This window comes from Pseudoliparis swirei, chromosome 9 (genome assembly GCF_029220125.1).
Source record: "Pseudoliparis swirei isolate HS2019 ecotype Mariana Trench chromosome 9, NWPU_hadal_v1, whole genome shotgun sequence".
Lineage (NCBI taxonomy): Eukaryota > Metazoa > Chordata > Actinopteri > Perciformes > Liparidae > Pseudoliparis > Pseudoliparis swirei.
The window spans coordinates 7,940,089-7,959,467 of NC_079396.1; the positions used below are offsets into that span (position 1 = coordinate 7,940,089).

Below are 19,379 nucleotides of genomic sequence, written 5' to 3' on the forward strand. Positions count from 1 at the left end.
GTAGATATTACCATTGTAGGGAGACTGTGCCTTCCCCGGACAAGGCTCATGTGTCCCAGGAAGGGATGGGCCGAAAAACAAGTTCATAGTTCCATTATTTCTTTTTAAATCATGTTTTAAATCATGTTTTATTAACGATTCCCAAATTATTTCCCAGATTTTTTGCCTTTTTACAGGATACCTGCTTTTTTGTTTTATGAGAAGTAAACACGTCTATTGCTGTCATAATACGCAGGCGATACAACATATAAAATAATAATAGATAAGATTATTTTTCCAATTAATAACAGTGTTGTAGAAAAGCGAGACAACAAAGGGCATACATTGATTAGAGACGTATTTGTAATACATCAAATACAAACGTAATCGGAGGAGAAATACGTTTCAGTCCAACGTAATTGAAAATTATGTTTTAGTTCTGGGGGAACGTAATTTTCATGATAAAGGGTTGCACACCAACCACAGTGTGCTCTAACATAGAACAAATATGTACAGTATCTCAAAAAGTTAGGATATATTTCGAAAACACAATTATATGAAAATTAGAAGTACAAATAAAATCTGCTAGTAAATTGAGGTAATTTCCCCTGGCCTTAGTGAAAATGAATTTAAGGCTTTTTTACTCTTTTACAGGCAACATTTACATTCACTCATCTAAAGCAACATTTAAACAGTATTACTCTGCAGTTAAACCTTTTGTTGGGTTTATCTCTATTAGATAATAGTGACAAACTAAATAAAATGTTAAACCGGGATTCCAAGTGCCGTCATCTTTACCCAAATGATGCATTTTTACTTTACTGCTTTTCTTTCAGCTGGGTAAGAAAACAGGTTTTATGATACTGAACAAAATTAATCATGTTTGATGCCTCCATACTGACTTTCTAATCCATCATATAGCTTTGTGAACATATTTTAAATGAGAGCCCATTTCATCAGAAGTATAACAATAGAGGGGGAGAGGATGGAGAAGGTGAGCTGCTGGCAAGAAGAGCAGATGGGTTTAGAAAGAGATTGAACGAGAAAAGATGAAGTATGACTTGGAGACTAGTAGAGGTGCTCTGGCATAAAGAGGGATGTCTAAAATGACCTTTCAGATGTGGCTGATATGTAAAGGTTAATAAAAGTGGAAAGTGCAGTAGCACGGGCAGAATGTGCCTCCTCTTAAACAAGTTTCTGACACCAGTGTCCTATTCCCCTTGAGCTACAGTGAAGTCACACAAGGGAAGTCCAGGCAAAATTCTGAATTGTGTCTCCAAGAGAGAGATTATGACACTTTTCTAAATTCACAACATAGCTAATGTAAATTATTGTTATATTATTGCTGCTGGAAAAAAATCTTAATTTAAATGGTCTGAATGTAATTCAATAGCCTAATGGACATCATATATATATATATATGCATGTGCATTGACAGAAGGAATAGGGTCAATAGCTGAGGGGGTTAAAGAACCAGACAAGATGAAGTCATGGCTATTATTGGAAAATTGAGATGCCGAGGAGGGGGAAAAAAAGGAGGAAAAGGGAGAAGATGGATGTTGTCATTCAGGGTAAGAAAGAGAATGACGGAACAGCAGAGAAACAAGGAGGACAGAGGTGTTTGCCTGGGGGGCTATGGCCAAACAATTAGGAGGAGGAGGATGGAGATAGGGGTTGTGGCTGCAGGTCTACAGGCTAGACAAGACTATCTTCCCCCAGGGGAACACAGCCGCATCTTGTTTCGAGAAGAAGACACAAGAACAATCCACCAGAGAAAATAGGCCAGACAGACAGATGGATGGGGAGATCGAGGGATCGAAAGATAGTGGGAGGAAGGGAGGGAGACTGGGAGGGACGGCGATAGTGAGAAACAAAGAGAATGAGAGACACCCAGAGGGATCCCGGGAAGTCCAGGAGGATTTGAGCAGAAAAGGACGAGGAATGAGCACCTGATGAAAAGAGAAAGAGAGAAAGAAAAAATGGGAAGACGATTCAGAGGGTAAAAAGGAAAAAGCTCGGAAAGAGGGATTGTTGCCAGAAGACGTTGGCCAGCTGTCTGACAATGAAAGAGAAAGGAGATGCGGTAAAAATAAATAAAAAAGAAAGCATGAAGGTGATTACTGTGCAGATGCTGTATTCACATATTTTAGAACTACTTCCTGCTTCAACTTGAAAAATGATAAAATGTTCACCTTGACTCAACTAGTCAAATAACTTTGCAGACAGAAGCAGATTGGCTTCATATTTCCTGCAATGTTTGAAATGAAAAGGTGTAAGTGTTTTGCTTTCCCTTCCCTGATTAATGACATTAAAGTCAGTTTAGTAAATCAGACGGACGGGAGATGTAGAGGCAAGGTGGAACGGCTTTAAATCAGCCTGTCAGACTTGTCACAAAAGAGATAAGTATGAATTTATGCCAAGCTGAGCTGCAAATAACTAAGACGTGTTGTTTAAAGTATGAAAAAATTGTTCTGTCTGCGTGTTCCAAAGTTAAACTTTTTTTTATATGTGGATGAATGCATAGTGAGGTGCTGAGAAGAAAGAGACACCGACTTACTTTCAAGCCGAAGGCAGGGATTCAGAGTTTTTCCCGACAGGCTTTACCAAAGTTTATATTAAGTTCACGCAGTACTTTTTCAATGTTGAACTGAGTAAATTAACTATTAGATTCTCTTATTTTCTACTTGGAACAAATGTAGATTTCTCTTTCCCTTGCCAGCAAGTGATGTACGGGTATTTACTTGCCATGCTGGCAGTTAGTCCGTTGGTCCCTTTGGTTTACATTTATTAAACCTGCTGCACATAAACATTATCATTGTGAGAGTGTCAGCATGGTGACATTTAGCTCAAAGCACCATTGTGCCCAAGTACAGACAGTATATCATTGTATTATATTTAGGTTTTGGTATAATATTATACTATGTCATGTGCTTGTGCTTGTGCTTCATGCTTAGTCTTATCTATAGATGTTGGGTTATTTATTTACATTTGACGTCATTACTCGACAAGAATTGAGGAGGTTGTACCGGCATCCAGTTCAAAAGTATTTTAGCTGACTTCATTAATCAGTCAAAGTATATAGACTTCGATTTTTTGGTGCGCTTAAAATGGATTTTATCAGGGTTTTCAGACCTTAATCTGATCACCCATTAAACATGCTCCCCCCAGGTTTAGCCCTGTAAGACCCAAGCATAGAAATAATATCTAAATCTTTTTTTTTTTAAGTCAGATGATGTTGTGAGAGTCTTCTGATGCAGATAATGAAGGATTAATAAAAAATAAAAAATATTGTAAGTTTTTAGGGAAACGTTGTAATATTGCAATGTTGGGCCTAGTTGGTAGCAGAATTTCAGCATTTGCTCTCCTTGCTGGTGGCATTCTGAAATGGAAACAATAGTTAGAGAATGTTCAAGTATAACTAATTCCAATGCAAATTAATCCTCTTCAGGCAATACACTCCACTGATGGCACACAATACTGTCTGGCTAGCCTAATGTGCTCTCTACTTACATTTACAAAAGGAAAATACAACCCCCCCAGAACTCTTACATCCCCATATTCCAGAACATTTACACCTCTCCCTGAACAATGCATTATAAATGCAACCCCCACATTCCAAAACATTTACACCTCTCCCTGACCAATGCAAAATACATGCAACTCCCACATTCCAAAACATTTACACTTGTCCCTGAACAACCATCCTCCAAAGCATTCTACACACATTATCTGGCTTGTGTAACAAGGAGATATTTGGGCAAACCAACAAAGTCCAGATACAAAAAACAGTTGACTATATCTCACTGCGAACATAGAAATAACATAGGGTTTGGGTTACCCTAACCCATTTAGAATTATTCAAATATGGTCTAAACTTAAAATTATAACAAATAACCCTTTTATAAAGTGTGAATCATCAAATACATTATATTTATCCTGTATCTGAACATCCGAGAAGTGGAATGTCTCCATGTAGTGTGCAAGGTGCACCTGCTATTTTAGCTACCATGTTCACCCAACGTTGTAAAATTACAACAATGACATAACAAGCTGAAAATCTAATGTGATGCATTAATTCCACAATAACTTAGTATTTACATGAACTACATATTCTAACAATCACCAAAAAAAATATTTCATGGAATTTACTTCCTTCAATGTTGATATAACCAGTTGAATGAAACAAGGAGATGTGCTTCCGGGAAAGTTTGCAGGTAGAGTGAGTTCATGGCCTTATGGCCACACCTACAGTATATACACATTTACAATCCAATGGCATTGCAAGGCAAGACAATAGGACCCATTGACTATGTAAATATGGTCTTTCCCCAAAAAACGTTTTTGCAAATGTGTTTTTTAGAGAGATAAAAGTGACGTTGTAATATTACAACGAGGGGTCTTACAGGGTTATATTTCATCTGATTCACGCTGATTCAGATTATTGTGGCTATAAAAACTCTGTGCTTCGGGTTTTGATGTAAATCTAAATCCGATGCCCTTCTTTTGACTCTGACTCATCCCTTCCTTGAAAAAACTTTGAGGTGCTTTGGATGAAAGCGTTCACCAAAGAGCATATAGCATCCAGAGTAATTAAGCAAACAAAAACTGCCATGAAAAAAACAACCTTTTATGAGTTGAAAAATGGAGAGATGAAAAAGGTTTTGATTTGTGAAAGGTGATAGAGGAAGTGGATTTTTTAGAAGATGTGAATTTGCTGGAAATGCAAAAAAAATGGAGTGATGAGAAACAGTATGAGTAAAAAATATAGAGCAATGGAAGACAGGAACAGACCTATAGAGAGATAACAGCACAAATAAGACCTCTGCATGTCATTTGAAAGCAAGAGACGTGTTAAAGAAAACTTACTGTAATAATGAAGAAGCGATACATTAAGGGAGTTTTTCCTGATCTGATGTGAAGTCCTTGGACATGGATGTCGTATATGTACAGATTGTGAAGCCCTTTGAGGCAAATTTGTAATTTGTGATGTTAGGCTATACAAAATAAACTGAATTGAATTGAATTGAAATTCATTACGAGATGGAGAGCGTGAGCTATGTGTACGCTTCCATTTATATTCCTCTCTGCTCTGCCCTAAGAGGCCTGCTGGTTGTATGGGTCTATATACATACAGTATCAGCGTGTGTTCGACTATGTGCTTCGTCCCTGCAGTTTGGTGTGTGTGTCCATAGGTGCTTTTATTTCTCTCTGATGTTTAAGCGTATGTGCTTCAGAATATTTCGCTGTATGTGTGTGTGTGTCGGTGTGTGTGCATGTGTGTGATGAGATGAGATAGACTTCCTGCAGGACTGTAGTTCCATGGAAGCCATGTGAAGCAGCAGGAATGTCAGGAATGTGGGAACCATGATATGCTTCGCTGTCTCCGTCAATGCAACAACATCTTTGCCTCATCGTAGGAGAAGAAAGCAGGAGAGATAAGTAGAGGAGGAGAGGAAACAAGGAGTTGAGAATAAAGGCAGAGACGTGTAGTGCACATCCAAACCTTGTTTTGAATATCCCTTTTCAACCTTGCTGCAACGGTTGCCAAACTCTTTGTATCTCAACATCAACCTGAGTACTTTTCGTATAAACCCTTTTTATAGAGTGTCTAAGACTTTTAAAGTTATTTTTCCCACCGTACCCTGGGAGCCGAGATAAGTCATTCATTTATATAATATCACAGCATGCCACACAGAAAACAAAGGGCCGTGTTCTCCACCACGATGATAAAAAAAACATTCTTACAAAAAAATAGATTTATTGTGATTTAAATAAACATTGAAGTGCAAGGCCTGCAGACAACTGAATTATACAACTATGAGCAACACGAGAAATATGAGGACAACATTTTTATTATGTGATTGACATTTTGAGAACAAGCAGTAATGCAGCATTTTTTATGTATTCATCACATTTAGACAAAGTCGGACCAGCAGTGTCTGGCATGTCCTACAAAAGTTTTGCTGCAATTCTAGGGCGTCTAATTGACTCCTAGATGTGTATTATGAGGATGACAATTGGATTTATGGACTATAGTTTTGTGTCAATTTAACTTTAAGAAGTTAGGCCACAAGTCAGGAATACCGCACTCAAACCCCATGGAAACTTGTGAACAAATAGTTATATATGTTAGTTTATTTGAAAGTATGTTAGTTAGAGAGAAGACTTGTCTCCTTATCTTTTCCATCAGTATTCTTTTGTGTGCATTCCTGTTCGTTCATATTTGTATCTATTTGTGACATACTTTAATTTCACTGTAATTCAGGAAAAGGGCAGCCCGATGAGAGATACTACAGGATACAGATTTTATGGAACAGCAATTTTCTTTATTTGTTAAACATAATATCTTTGTCCGGAGTGTAATTTGTCAAAATTGCATGCAAAGATTCATCCATCCATTCTCATCCGCTTAGTCGGGTCGCGGGGTCAAGAGACCCAGCAGACTGACCCAGACTTCCCTCTCACCCGCAACATTTTCCAGTTGATTTTATGGGATCCTGAGGCGTTCCTAGGCCAGCCGGGAGATATAATCCCTCTAGCGTGTCCTGGGTCTTCCCCGGGGTCTCCTCCCAGTTAGACATGCCTGGAAAACCCCTAAAGGGAGGCATCCAGGAGGCATCCGAATCAGATGCCCGAACCACCTCAGCTGACTCCTTTCGACACGAAGCAGTAGCGGCTCGACTCCAAGCTCCCTCCTGATGTCCGAGCTCTGTACCCTATCTCTAAGGCTGAGTTTCCTCCATAGGGCTCTACTCTATGGAGGAAACTAATTTCGTCCACTTGTATTCGCGACCATGTTTTTTCGGTCACTACCCATTTGTGAGGGTTGGAACGTAGACCGACCAGTAAATTGAGAGCTTTGCCTTTCGGCTCCCTCTTCACCAAGACGGCCCGCTGCAGTGCCTGTTTTACTGCTGCAGCCACACCGATCCGCCTGTCGATCTCCCGCTGCATCTTACCCTCACTCGTGAACAAGACCCCGAGATACTTGAACTCCTTCTCTTGGGGCAGGCACTCTGTCCCCACATGTAGACTGGTTGGGCAAACTCCCAGGACCCCTCGAGTATTCGTACGAGGGTAAAGTGTTGGTCCACAGTTCCACGACCAGGACGGAATCCGCACTGCTGGTCTTGAATCTGAGGTTCGACCAATGGTCGGAGCCTACTTTCCAGTATCCTGGTGACATTGAAGAGCAGCCAAGACAGCCCAACAATGTCCAGCACCTTCAGCATCTCAGTGCGGATCTCATCCACCAAGGAGCCACCAAGGAGCTTTTTGACAACCTTAGTGGCCTCTGCCAGGGATATTGGTGCGACACCCCCCCAAGTCTACAGGCACTGCCCCCTCTAGAGGGGACATGTTAGCCGGATTTAGGAGCCGTCAGATGGCTTGACAGAACCTCCTTGAGGCCAACCGAAAGTCCTTCTCAATGGCCTCCCCGAACTCTTCCCATGTCCGAGTTTTTGCATCCGCGACCACTGCAGCTGCAGCCCTTCTGGCCTGCCGGTACCTGTCAGCTGCTTTAGGAGACCCCCAGGCCCGGAAGTGGCTCCTTCTTCAGCTTGACGGCTTCCCTGACCCCCGGTGTCAACAACCGGGTTCTAGGGTTGCCGTCACGACAGGCAGCGATGACCTTCCGACCACAGTTCCTATCGGCCGCTTCCACAATAGAGGCTTTGAACATGGTCCACTCGGATCGGTAGTGTTAGTGTCTTACAGCAGGTGTTTTTCTCCTTTGGCGCTCTGCTCTCCCATTGTGGCTGGTTATTAATGGCTCCAGATGCATTACAAGCAGCCAGTCAACCAGCATGCCCAACACTATTAGTCACACAGTCACTGAGAGATGCACCAACACACATGCATGGACTGTTCCAAAAGTTCAGACACTGTTATGGATTTTACTCTGGCTTAAGTAACATTTTACCTTTTTGTTTCCCTCCCCTCCTTTTGCTTTTTACTTCCTCCTTTCCTTGTTCCCTCAATCCAGAAGACATCTTTATCCTCCAGGCGAAAGACAAGAAGAACCCTCTCATATATGGCCTGTTTACCACTTCCAGGTCTGTGCCTCTGCAAAGCAGAAACCAAGGGAATACACTTTAGTTACTTTAAATGGCTATTTGAAATCTGTGCACCCTTGTTTACGAGTTAAAAGTAGCAGTATGACGATTGGTGGGAGGCGCTGGGTGTGTCTTTAATTTCCATTGGGTGGAGAGTTTTCATTCCTTTAGAGATGACTCTCATAGAGTAAATGAGTTGAATCATCACGTCATCATGTCAAAGGAACAACTCTACATTTCAATCAAATGAAAGAGAAAAGAAGGTGTTTAATCCCCAACTAAAGGCCTCATAGGTGTAAATGTGATAATATTTATGAAACATACATTTTTTATGAATAATATTTCCTTAAAATAAACACTCACGGAAGAATTTGATTATTTTGAAATGAAAACAAACAATGATCGTGGGGCTTGAAAAATCAAGTTTCTTGGTTAAAGCTGCATGAGCCAACTTTGCACTTTTGTGTCTCCAAGTAGTAGCGTTAGGTACTGTAAATATACAAATATTGATATGTTATTCTATTGCTATAAACATTTGTATCTATTCAAGTGTCTCGCAATAACTATTATTCACAAGATTACATTAGAATATATCATGATGTTATAATTTACCGTCACCCAGTTGTATTGAATAGCATGAACATACCATAATGTAACTCAATGAAACCTCCATACGTTCGCTTCGCTATTCGACCAAGCAGGACTGTGCTAGCCACGCTGTTACCTAACTCTCTTCCTGATAATTTCAACACGGATTTGCCAACACAATGTAGAATTATCAGGGAAAGTATAACACACACACACACACGCACACACACATACACACACTCACTAGCCAATAATGGGTATCAAATAGCAAAGAATAAAATAGGCATGATTCAATGATCAGTAATTCTTTGTCGGGAGCACCAACATTATATTGAAAAATAAGCACTATAAGGTGGGGGGAAATATATCAAGTGAGGAAAAGTCAGAGCAAATGTCGAAGGGAACGACAAACTGCAGTTTCTCATTTCCTCCAAACTTACCCACGGCACCACATGGTCTGAAAATAACCGAGTTTCTGAGGCGAATGGCAACGCTCTACAGGAGCAGCAGACGTGCAACGACATTTGGCACGGCGGAGCAGGGAGTAGGTCTAGCTCTAGGTTTTGGAAAGTGTCTGGAATCTCACCAGGGAACGGACTGGAATCCAAAGCATCAACCAGGGTGAGGTCCCAACCACAGAACTGCAGGGAGCAGAAAGGTCATTCCCTCTGAACGGAAACTCTCTTCCTGTTTCACTCATAAATGCACACAGACATTGTTGTACTGTGTGATGAAGTCAAGAGTATCTGGGTTGTGGATCTGACTGCTACTATTTGCTTGTAGTGTTTAGATTTGCTATTGATCATATCTTCCTTCAATATGATAAGAAATGTAAAATTTAAATTACGATTTAGCAGCTCTTTCGTTTTCTGGAGTTTCCTGTTTTAATTCCCTTTCCATACAAATTCACCAAAGGTGTTAAACTTATGTTGAAATAATGTATCCCTTCTGAAGTGCCATATAGCAATGCACACAACTCCATCTCTGCTACAAGGACTCTGATCTATGTAGCCGAGAAGTCCTCATTGTGACCTCTGACCTCAGTGGAGGAAAGAGAACTTCCCTCCAGATAAAGATTTGACCAAACATTTGTATGTGTTATCCATCTGAGCTCAAGGAAACCACAAATATGCATCTGCTGTGCTGAAACCAGCGGATTCTTCCAAGCTGGGTTGGACTACATTCTGTGTGAATTGATGCATTCAAGCTGAAAAGCCACAATGACTCACAGCTCGACATACTGTACATCTATACAGCACATCCCTTCATTTACTGCTTTAAGAACATTGCAACTCATCAAAGACGTTCACAGGTTTTGATAAAAGAGACTTTCCTGTCTTTCTGGTCTGTCCTTAGTGATATCTTGAACGGGTCAGCAGTGTGTGTTTACCGGATGGAGGATTTGGTTCGCGCTTTCAAGGGAAACTTCCTTCATAAGGAGGGACCTCAGTACAAGTGGGCAGAGTTCAATGGCAAGGTGCCCTACCCACGACCAGGAACTGTGAGTTACCCAAGCAACTGTTTGGAAGTTGAATTACACCACATGTATTCTCAGTCTCTTCCAGACATTCTGATTCTCTCTCTCTCTCTCTCTCTCTCAGTGTCCCAGCAGCACTTATGGAAGTTACAGCTCGACGAGAGAATATCCTGATGACGTCATCTTTTTCAGCAGGACTCACACTCTGCTGCAGGTTCAGCTAATATTTCACTTTTTCAAATGACATCAATTTAATTTAATTAGACTCTGACCTTTTTCACACTGGGGTAACGAATGCTTTCCCTCTATTTATGTCCCAGTTCTCAAATGAGATAAAGAAATTGAAATAGATGACAGTCCAACACCGATAAACATACTGAAACAAAAACACAATACAATATATCACATTGTTCATAAACATGACACAACTGTTACGCTGTTTTAGGAGAATGTCCTGCCGCTGGGAGAGCGCCCCCTGCTGGTGAGAGTGGGTGTTCACTATAAATTCAGCAAACTGCTGGTGGACAGAGTGGAGGCCGTGGACAGCACCTACAATGTCCTGTTCATCGGCACAGGTAGAGAGCAATTTAATCCGCATTTGTATGTTTTGGGGGGTTTGTCTTGCAATAAACATTTAGTTTGTTCTTATCCTGCAGACTCAGGCCTTGTGCTTAAGGCCATCCATCTGCCCAGAGAACATGGGCAGAGTCAGGAGGTCACTCTAGAGCAGCTGCAGGTTTTTCGGGTACAGAAAAACTATGTAATCTACATACCATGGATTTTGTATGTGTCACCATATTTGTATGTATATATACAGGATTGTCTCAGAAAATTAGAATATTGTGATAAAGTTCTTTATTTTCTGTAATGCAATTAAAAAAACAAAAATGTCATGCATTCTGGATTCATTACAAATCAACTGAAATATTGCAAGCCTTTTATTCTTTTAATATTGCTGATTATGGCTTACAGCTTAAGAAAACTCTAAAATCCTATCTCATAACATTTTAATATTTCCTCAGACCAAGTAAAAAAAAAGATTTATAACAGCTGAGTGTTTGTCAAGGCTCAGGAAACCCTTGCAGGTGTTTCGAGTTAATTAGACAATTCAAGTGATTTGTTTAATACCCTACTAGTATACTTTTTCATGATATTCTAATATTTAGAGATAGGATATTTGAGTTTTCTTAAGCTGTAAACCATAATCAGCAATAAATCAGAATAAAAGGCTTGCAATATTTCAGTTGATTTGTAATGAATCCAGAATGCATGACGTTTTTGTTTTTTTAATTGCATTACAGAAAATAAAGAACTTCATCACAATATTCTAATTTTCTGAGACAGTCCTGTATATATATATATATATATATATATTTGTTAGTTTCATTGGTCTGCCTACTGTTCACATTGCTGACATTGTAAATTACAATAATGACAACCATGCTGTATTTAAAAATATACAAAAGGCAAAAAATGTGAGGAAGCAGCATGATCAAATCTCCTATTGTACTCTATACAACACAAATATGTATACTGTATAGCATTCACAATAAATCTAGCAATGGCTTTGATCCTTAACGCTCGAACACATTTTGCACACATTCTACAGCTGCACATAGTTATCATGTCAGACTGTAAAAAACCACAATGTTAACAGTTCAGCTTAATATTAGTTCCACAGGAGGCTCAAGTTCAAGTAAAAACTATTGACAGATGTGTTTGAGATTTCTTTGTCTGAGTGAAGTTTAAGTTTTTTTCTTTCTGTTCTCCAATATATCTTTGTGTGCTTTGCAAAACCCTTTTCAAGATAAACAAATGACTACCAGACTATGAGATCAGTTCTCTAAATTGTTTCACACTGTTTACAATTATTGTGGTTTTCAGCCACAGCCAGAGTTTCAAATAAATTATTCTTTCCTGAGCAATTCATTTAATAGTTAGTTGACCCTTTATTTTATCCAGCTGTCTCTCTGTTTGTCTTTCAAGTTCAACAATTCCTTTTGTTTGTTTATCTCAATTTCAACTTGAATTATTTTCTGTTTCTCACAGCACAAATCACCTGTGACAGCCATGACACTGTCAAAGAAAAAGGTAACAGATGAGGGAGAGAAATAGAAACTCACTTTCAAACTTTCAAACTTTCAAACTCCCCAATACACTCTCACAGGAACATGCACAACATCACACTTATCACTCATCTCTCCACCTTGCATCTCCAAGGACAGCTTCATCACCAGTTGCTATGGTTACCCTACCTCAGTCGGTTTAGGAATGAAAAGATGCCAAACAACCCCCCCCCCCCCCCCACACACACACACACACACACACATACAACCACACAGAAATACACTTTGCATTATTCAAGTAGTCCATGTTTCATGAAATATAAATCTGAAACTGGTACACACAAAGATTTTAAAAGCAAGCATCACCATGTATTTCTTCCTCTCGCTCTCAAACATACACACACACACGTACTCACACATACACACACATACACACTCCCACTCCCTGTGGCCACACAATGACATTGTTACAGTGTGAGTTGGATGTGTGATCAGAGAGTGACAGCGTATCTGGTTTAATGTTGATGCTCAATGCATTTCACTGTTTTTTGGAAACAAATAGAATGCCCTCTTTCTCTTTTGGCTCTCCTTCATTTATTACTCTTCCCCTACCATTTGTCACTCCTCCTGCTTTCTCCTCCATTTCTATGTTTCATCCCCCTCCTCGTTTCCTCCTCCACCAGCAGTGGTTGTTTGTGGGCTCCAGGGAGGGCGTGTCCCAGCTGGCTCTATACCAGTGTGAGCTGTACGGCCAGGCCTGCGCTGAATGCTGCCTAGCCAGGGATCCATACTGCACCTGGGATGGACACGCCTGCAGCCCTTACATCCCCACCGTACGCAGGTAGGCATGACGAATCAGAACACTAATCTGGCCATGTTGAACATCTTTTACAAGTATATATTGTTTCACCTCTAAAGACTGAATAGCAAATGAAAAACACATGGATTTGATCTTCTCAAATCAGATCTAAACCACATTTATTGATACTTTTGAAAAGTAATCTTTTTGATTCCATTAGCATTTTTTTAAATGTGTCTATTTGGCCAACATGTGGTTCCCTTGCATATTATGACAAGTGGATATATTTCAACTCAACTTTCAAATGTTTATAGTGACGCCCTTCCCTCTCCTATAGTCATCATCACCATCAGCCAAAATGATCACTTTGCACAAACAAAATCCAAAAATGTAAAATGTAAATTTCTAAATGTATTCTCCAAGGTGAATTTGACCTTATTATTAATATGTCTATATTGTGAGTGTATGTTCATCAAGTCAAACACTTTAACATCACAGGGTGTAATGAACATTCCAGCTTCTTGGGCAACTATCATGTTGTATTTCTTTGTTTCTTACTCTAATTGGATGTTTTCTCCCCACAGAAGGAACGCTCGTCATTTAGGGGAGGGTGAGGATCCACTGACTCAGTGTGTCAGACAGGGTGGTGAGGAGCTAATATTTATGTTTTAGTATTGGATTATTCAGCAAAACTTACAGATACAGTCACAGTGGTGAAACCGTTGGCAGGAATCTATTGTAATATTTGAGATTTACAGTAATAATGATTCAGCTGCAGTAAGATACATTTAGGTGAAACTAGTAACAGCATTCTAGTCAGATATATTTATATGGCCCAACATAACAAATATATTATTGCATATGCGATGAGGGAGCTTTACAGTATGCACATCATGCCACTCCCCTCCATCTTTAGAAACTCCAGATAAACTCAACAAATGAGTAAGACGCACTGACGATATAAAATTATTTTGTAAAATAGGCAGAAATATAAAATCTGTGACGAATTGGTGAAAAAAAAGGTGTTCTCTGCTTAACAAAACGAAGAACTAAGATGGAACAAAAACAAATCTCTAACCTGTCATATTTTTCTTTCGATGTCATTCAGCCGGGCTGCAGGTGGAGGCGGAACAGAGAATGATGATGGTTGCCGAGGGCAACAGCACCTACCTGGAGTGTCTGCCCCGATCCAGACACGCTGTTGTTACCTGGTACAAACAAGCTGGAGAGAACAGCCCTGAACTTAACCAGGTACACACACACACACACACACACACACACACGCACACATACACTTAATTACTTGATTATAAGTGCATCTGGCATCACTTTCTTTAAATGCAGTGACAATAATTGCAAAGACAGAGCAGAGAACCTTGCAAGTGTATACTTTTATTTTCGTGCATCAATGTCATCCACAAGGCCCTCATCAATGATTCATGACATTAGCCAGACTGTCAAATATACAACAAGTACTGAGCACTACATCTGATCCCTCTCTTTCTTTCTCTCTCCAGGTGGTAACAGGTGACCAGCTCGTGGTGATTGAGCGGGGCATTCTGATTCGTCAAGCTGAGCTGTCTCATGGCGGCGTCTACCACTGCCAGGTGGAGGAGCATGGCTACCACTGGACAGCCGTCACTGTCCGCCTCGCTGTCGGGAGCCCCTCAGCCAATCGTCTGCTTGCTTCCTGGTCTGCCTCGTCTTATCAGAGCACAGGATCCAAGCCCTGGTACAAGGACGTGATGGCGCTGATTCACCCTGGAAACCTCGGTCAACACTGTCGTGCCCTCGGATACCGCCCCCCACGCAACCATCGTCGTCATGGTGATATCATGAAGGAGCCTAAAAAGGAGAAAGAGAGGGGGGAAAGGGATAAGCACGGGGAAGGAAGAGGCGGTGGGGGAGGAGGAGGGAGGGCAGCGGGGAGGAAGAGCAGGAGCAAGCCGCAGCAGAGGGCACCGAGGAGCGCTTGAAATTGTAGTGGAACAGGAGGGCAAATGTTAAGTGACTTAAACCCACACACACCCCTACACACACACACACACACAAACACACACACGCACACTTAACTTATACACTACAAAGACTGACATGTGCATGCACTTATCTACAAACAAAAAAGGCATCCTTTCACTATAGTGAACAACTTTCAAACTAAGCTACACATAAACAAATTGAAGTATGTACAGGAGGATGTGAAGAAAGAAGAAAAAAGACAAAAGACTTTTGAATAAAAAAAGAAAAAGTAGAACACCTTAGGCTGAGTAGTATGTTGAATAAAGAATTGCACGTCCAGATCACTCAGTTTAACTGACTCTGTGTCATGACAAGGACATGGGAAAGGATGCTTTGGATTTGGAGCTTCTTCAGAGAGAAAAATAGTCCAAAAGTAGATAGTCAGCATTTGAAAAATCACCCAACCCCTCTGAAATTATTGCTGCCTTAAAGGACCATACTGGTGGCTTTTTATGTTTTTGTCCATTGATTCTAAAACACATACACACTGCCAGTTATTCTCTAAAGCAGAACAGATGTGTTATGATTGATTTCGTACCTTCCAGGCAGACACTGGTTTCCATCAAATCCAGTACGCTTTGAAATCATCTTACTTAGCTATATTAATGTCCAAACTTCACTGTGTTGAGTTAAAATTTCAAGGACACCCCATTTTTTGCTTTCAAAAAATTGTCAATCAACTGCTGAAAATATTTTGATTGACACGCAATGTCAGTGGAAAATTCAAAAGGGAGAAGATAAACAAGCAAACATGGCGGCAGTTCACTTTCAGAGAACACATCCGCTGAGGCTGTACTTAAAACATTTAGTGTTTTCAGCTTAACAGCTAAACTAAGACATAAAGGAGTTTAAAATGAATATTATCTGTGTGTTTTAATAATCAGCAGTGATTGCTTAATTGTTTTGAGAAGGTAATTGTTTACTGTAGGTTGTGAATAGCAGTAAATAGCACTGATGAGCATTCTACATCCTTTTCCCCAACACTTTCTTCAGATTGGTGGGCTCTGAATGCAAAATGACGGACCGTGATAACAAAGATAAAAAGCAAATAAAAACAGAGCGACAGCTTTGATGAGGTTCAGTTTATTTGTATAGCCCATTCTCACAAATTACAAATTTGCCTCAGAGTGCTTTACAATCTGTACACACAGACATCCCTGTCCCAGAACCTCACATCGAATCAGGAACAACTCCCAAACAACAAGGTTACGGATCTACTTTCCCAGGATGTTGTATACTGCAGGAGATGTTTTCATTATGTTCTCCTCAAGGTTCAGAAATGTTAGCTGGTAATGTACACACATAAATCTGTAACAGCCAAGAAACAGAGAGCTTAATATATGTATGGGGGGTAGAGTAAATAGAGATGAAGACACAGGGATCTAGAGTGTTTTATAAGGTCAGAAAAATACAAAATAATCCTATTGTGACTATTGGTTTAGTTTGCCTGAAGTCCTACAGTGTATAGGTTTAGAAAATAATGTTCATTGTTATGTAGGAGAGAAAAGAAACATCTGCACATTAACTCTAATAAACAAATGTTGTTTTTGCTTCCTGAGTTTCTGGGAAAATAAATGTTTCGCTGCTATTAGATGAGGTAGAATCAAGCCTCTCCAGTAACTACAAAATAAATAAATAAATCCTTCTTCCTCCTGAAATTCAATATTTAATCAGTTTTAAGGAGACTAAACATCATTACCAAGAACATTACAACATTACGAAATATATGGCAAAACACAGATATTTTAATTGGAAGTTTCTAGCAAGTGGAGACTTTTAGAGGCTCTGTATCCATTGGAAAAAATATTAGTTTTTACTGTAACTTTGGTCATGTCTAGAATATCCTAAATATGTTTAGTAGTGTTTGGTGAGACACGGACAAGAGGCCCAAAGTATGAACAGAACCAAGAGACTCTGTACAGATCATTCATGTTTTTCAACCTATGGTTCACCACCCTGAATGGGCCAATGGCGTCTTTGAATAGGTTGCAGCTCCACTAAAGAGGTGGAGTAATATATTGCTTGTCCCGTAGCTCAAACTAGTCATGAAATCTGGCTGTAAATTATACAGCAGACCCGATGTAAGAAGCATTTATTATACAAGGTTGGAACTTGAGAAAGTGCTAAAGGACTGGCATCGAGTGGACTCTGACTTGTGGGATTTTACTTCAGTGACTTTGCAAGGCAGTAAATTGTGATTTGTTCTTCATGTTAAATCTACACAACTTGTTCCACCTCTATTTAAAGTTCTTCTCAGTGGTATTTATTTGTTTTGTCAGGAGTGAAACTGCTTGCTTCAGAAGTTGGGAGGTTGGATTTTTCGGGGAATACCTCAAGATCCCAAATCTACCAATTCAACCTTGATGTCTCACAAACTGGATACGTATTTAATGTTTTTGTTGATCTATTTTGTATGTATGTGCTGTATGTTTGTGTGCCCATACATTGAAGTCTTTACAGTCCCTTTTTTTTTCAAGATTTACAATTGTTAAAATCTGCTTCTGTTGATGCACCTTTTCACGAGCCTATTGTCATTAAGTCAAACAGTCCTGCCAGCTATCACATCATCCTTTTGAGAATCTGGCACATGCCACATTTGCTTTGGCTCAAAGCAGCGTTTCTGATTCTCTGACAGTTTCAGTTGTTTCCCAGAACAATAGATACAAAACAAATGCTGAAACAGAACTGATGTGATTGAGCAACAGAGAGAATGGACGGGAAAGGAGAAAGCCAGACGGACTCACTCAAATAAAACTTAGGTTTGTTTTGTATGGTTTACTGGATGGTGCATTTACATGCATGGATTAGTCCAATAATAACAGCCTCTCATATTTTCATATATTTCATCCCACAATGATGTTGCTGAGCATGCAATTTGAGCTATAGTAGAGTAAATATACCCTGCTGGGCAAAGGATCTCAATCCCTTTGCATTGCTGGTTCTATTTATTTCTGCATTTCTGGATGTGTGTCCTTGTAAAGTATGCATCTTTGTGTGTGTGTGTGTGTGTGTGTGTGTGTGTGTGTGTGTGTGTGTGTGTGTGTGTGTGTGTGTAGGTGTGTGTGTGTGTGTGTGTGTGTGTGGGTGGGTGGGTGGGTGTGTGTGTGTGTGTGTGTGAGAGATAGATATGAGTGGGATCACAGAGAAGCTGAATCTAAGGTTCAGATGCCAAGCCAGTAATTCTACCAAACCGGTAACTCAGTAATGGATTGCAGACACTTTTGAGTCTGTAAGAAAAATAAACCAGACCGATAGAGTAGAGAGAGCCTGCAGAGGATTAACTTGGGCTTGGCTCCTTGGCTTTAGCCACATGAAAGAGCTAACCAGCGCTGAGCTACTTCTGAACGTGTGTTTTTGAGTAAAGACAGAGAGAGTTTAAATGGGAGTGTGTTGAATGTTGAAAGTATACAAGTGTTAGGTCCAGCTTCTCCTCAGAATGAGAGGGTGTGAGGGTGATGCGGGCTCAAAACAACATATCCCATCAAGTCCTATAGCCATTATCACATGGACAAAGCTTCATGGAAGCAGTGAAGTAATAATAAAATACACTAGCTATTGTACAGTACAGTTCAGCTGTAAATACAAATCTAGCATCAAGGAAAGGTTCAACATTTTGGTAAATATAGTTATGAGTAGACTGATGCCCTTCTCGTGTCAGCGTGCAATGTACACACATTGCACGTGTGGAGCTGGACACACATAGACACATACATATGTGTGTCCAGCTCCACATGATTAGGAGGCAGGACTCCTACAACACATTTTAATGGCGAAGCATTGCGTCCATTGTGCTTCCCTCAAAGACATTGTTGCAGAGCTGCTCCTCGTTCATGTCAACTGCCTCTTGTGTTTTACTCTTTATTACTGTTATTACATCTCAGAGTCAATATTCATCCCTTGTGATTATCCTGAGCGATTTATTTGCAGACGGAATGAAATGGTCTTCAACTGAATTCATGTGCCGGGAGTTTTTTTCTTTTTGTAGATATGTATAAAGGTCTGCTTATAATTGAATATGTTTGTGTTTTGTAGTTTATTATACAAATCAGAAATATAGATACTGAACCACACAGAAACACATACATACAGTACATAAAGACAACAGTTCCTATTTTCAGGTGATGATTTTCAAAAGACAAAATACTTATTAATACTGGGCTAATGAGCCAAATTCACAAAGGTGTAAAGAAATATTTCTATTACCTTTTTTTCTCCTTACATTTTACTGTTCTATTCTGTTGTATCATGAGTCTTTGTGCTTTAAACACTGTAAAGTTTGTCAAGGTTGAGTTTCAACAAATTTAATCCCAGATAATGTAAACCCTCATCCTGTATTCAGGCCTCAAGGCGGCTACTCTCTGTTTTTAAAAAGGCAACATCTTTTAAAGTCATTG

General features: G+C 39.9%; 1 protein-coding gene across 2 annotated transcripts in view; it reads left to right on the plus strand.

The window, feature by feature from the left end:
• The window catches only part of sema3h (sema domain, immunoglobulin domain (Ig), short basic domain, secreted, (semaphorin) 3H), an 82,056-nt gene extending 65,521 nt beyond the window's left edge, over positions 1-16,535 (plus strand). For both annotated transcript variants that reach the window (XM_056422598.1, XM_056422599.1), the window contains 10 exons: positions 7,967-8,036; positions 9,981-10,125; positions 10,226-10,315; positions 10,547-10,676; positions 10,758-10,846; positions 12,151-12,192; positions 12,851-13,008; positions 13,551-13,612; positions 14,075-14,217; positions 14,484-16,535. In XM_056422598.1, the coding sequence (XP_056278573.1) occupies positions 7,967-8,036; positions 9,981-10,125; positions 10,226-10,315; positions 10,547-10,676; positions 10,758-10,846; positions 12,151-12,192; positions 12,851-13,008; positions 13,551-13,612; positions 14,075-14,217; positions 14,484-14,942 (1,388 nt within the window). In that variant the 3' untranslated portion in view covers positions 14,943-16,535. The remainder of the gene's footprint in view (positions 1-7,966; positions 8,037-9,980; positions 10,126-10,225; positions 10,316-10,546; positions 10,677-10,757; positions 10,847-12,150; positions 12,193-12,850; positions 13,009-13,550; positions 13,613-14,074; positions 14,218-14,483) is intronic.
• Positions 16,536-19,379: the final 2,844 nt, after the last annotated feature.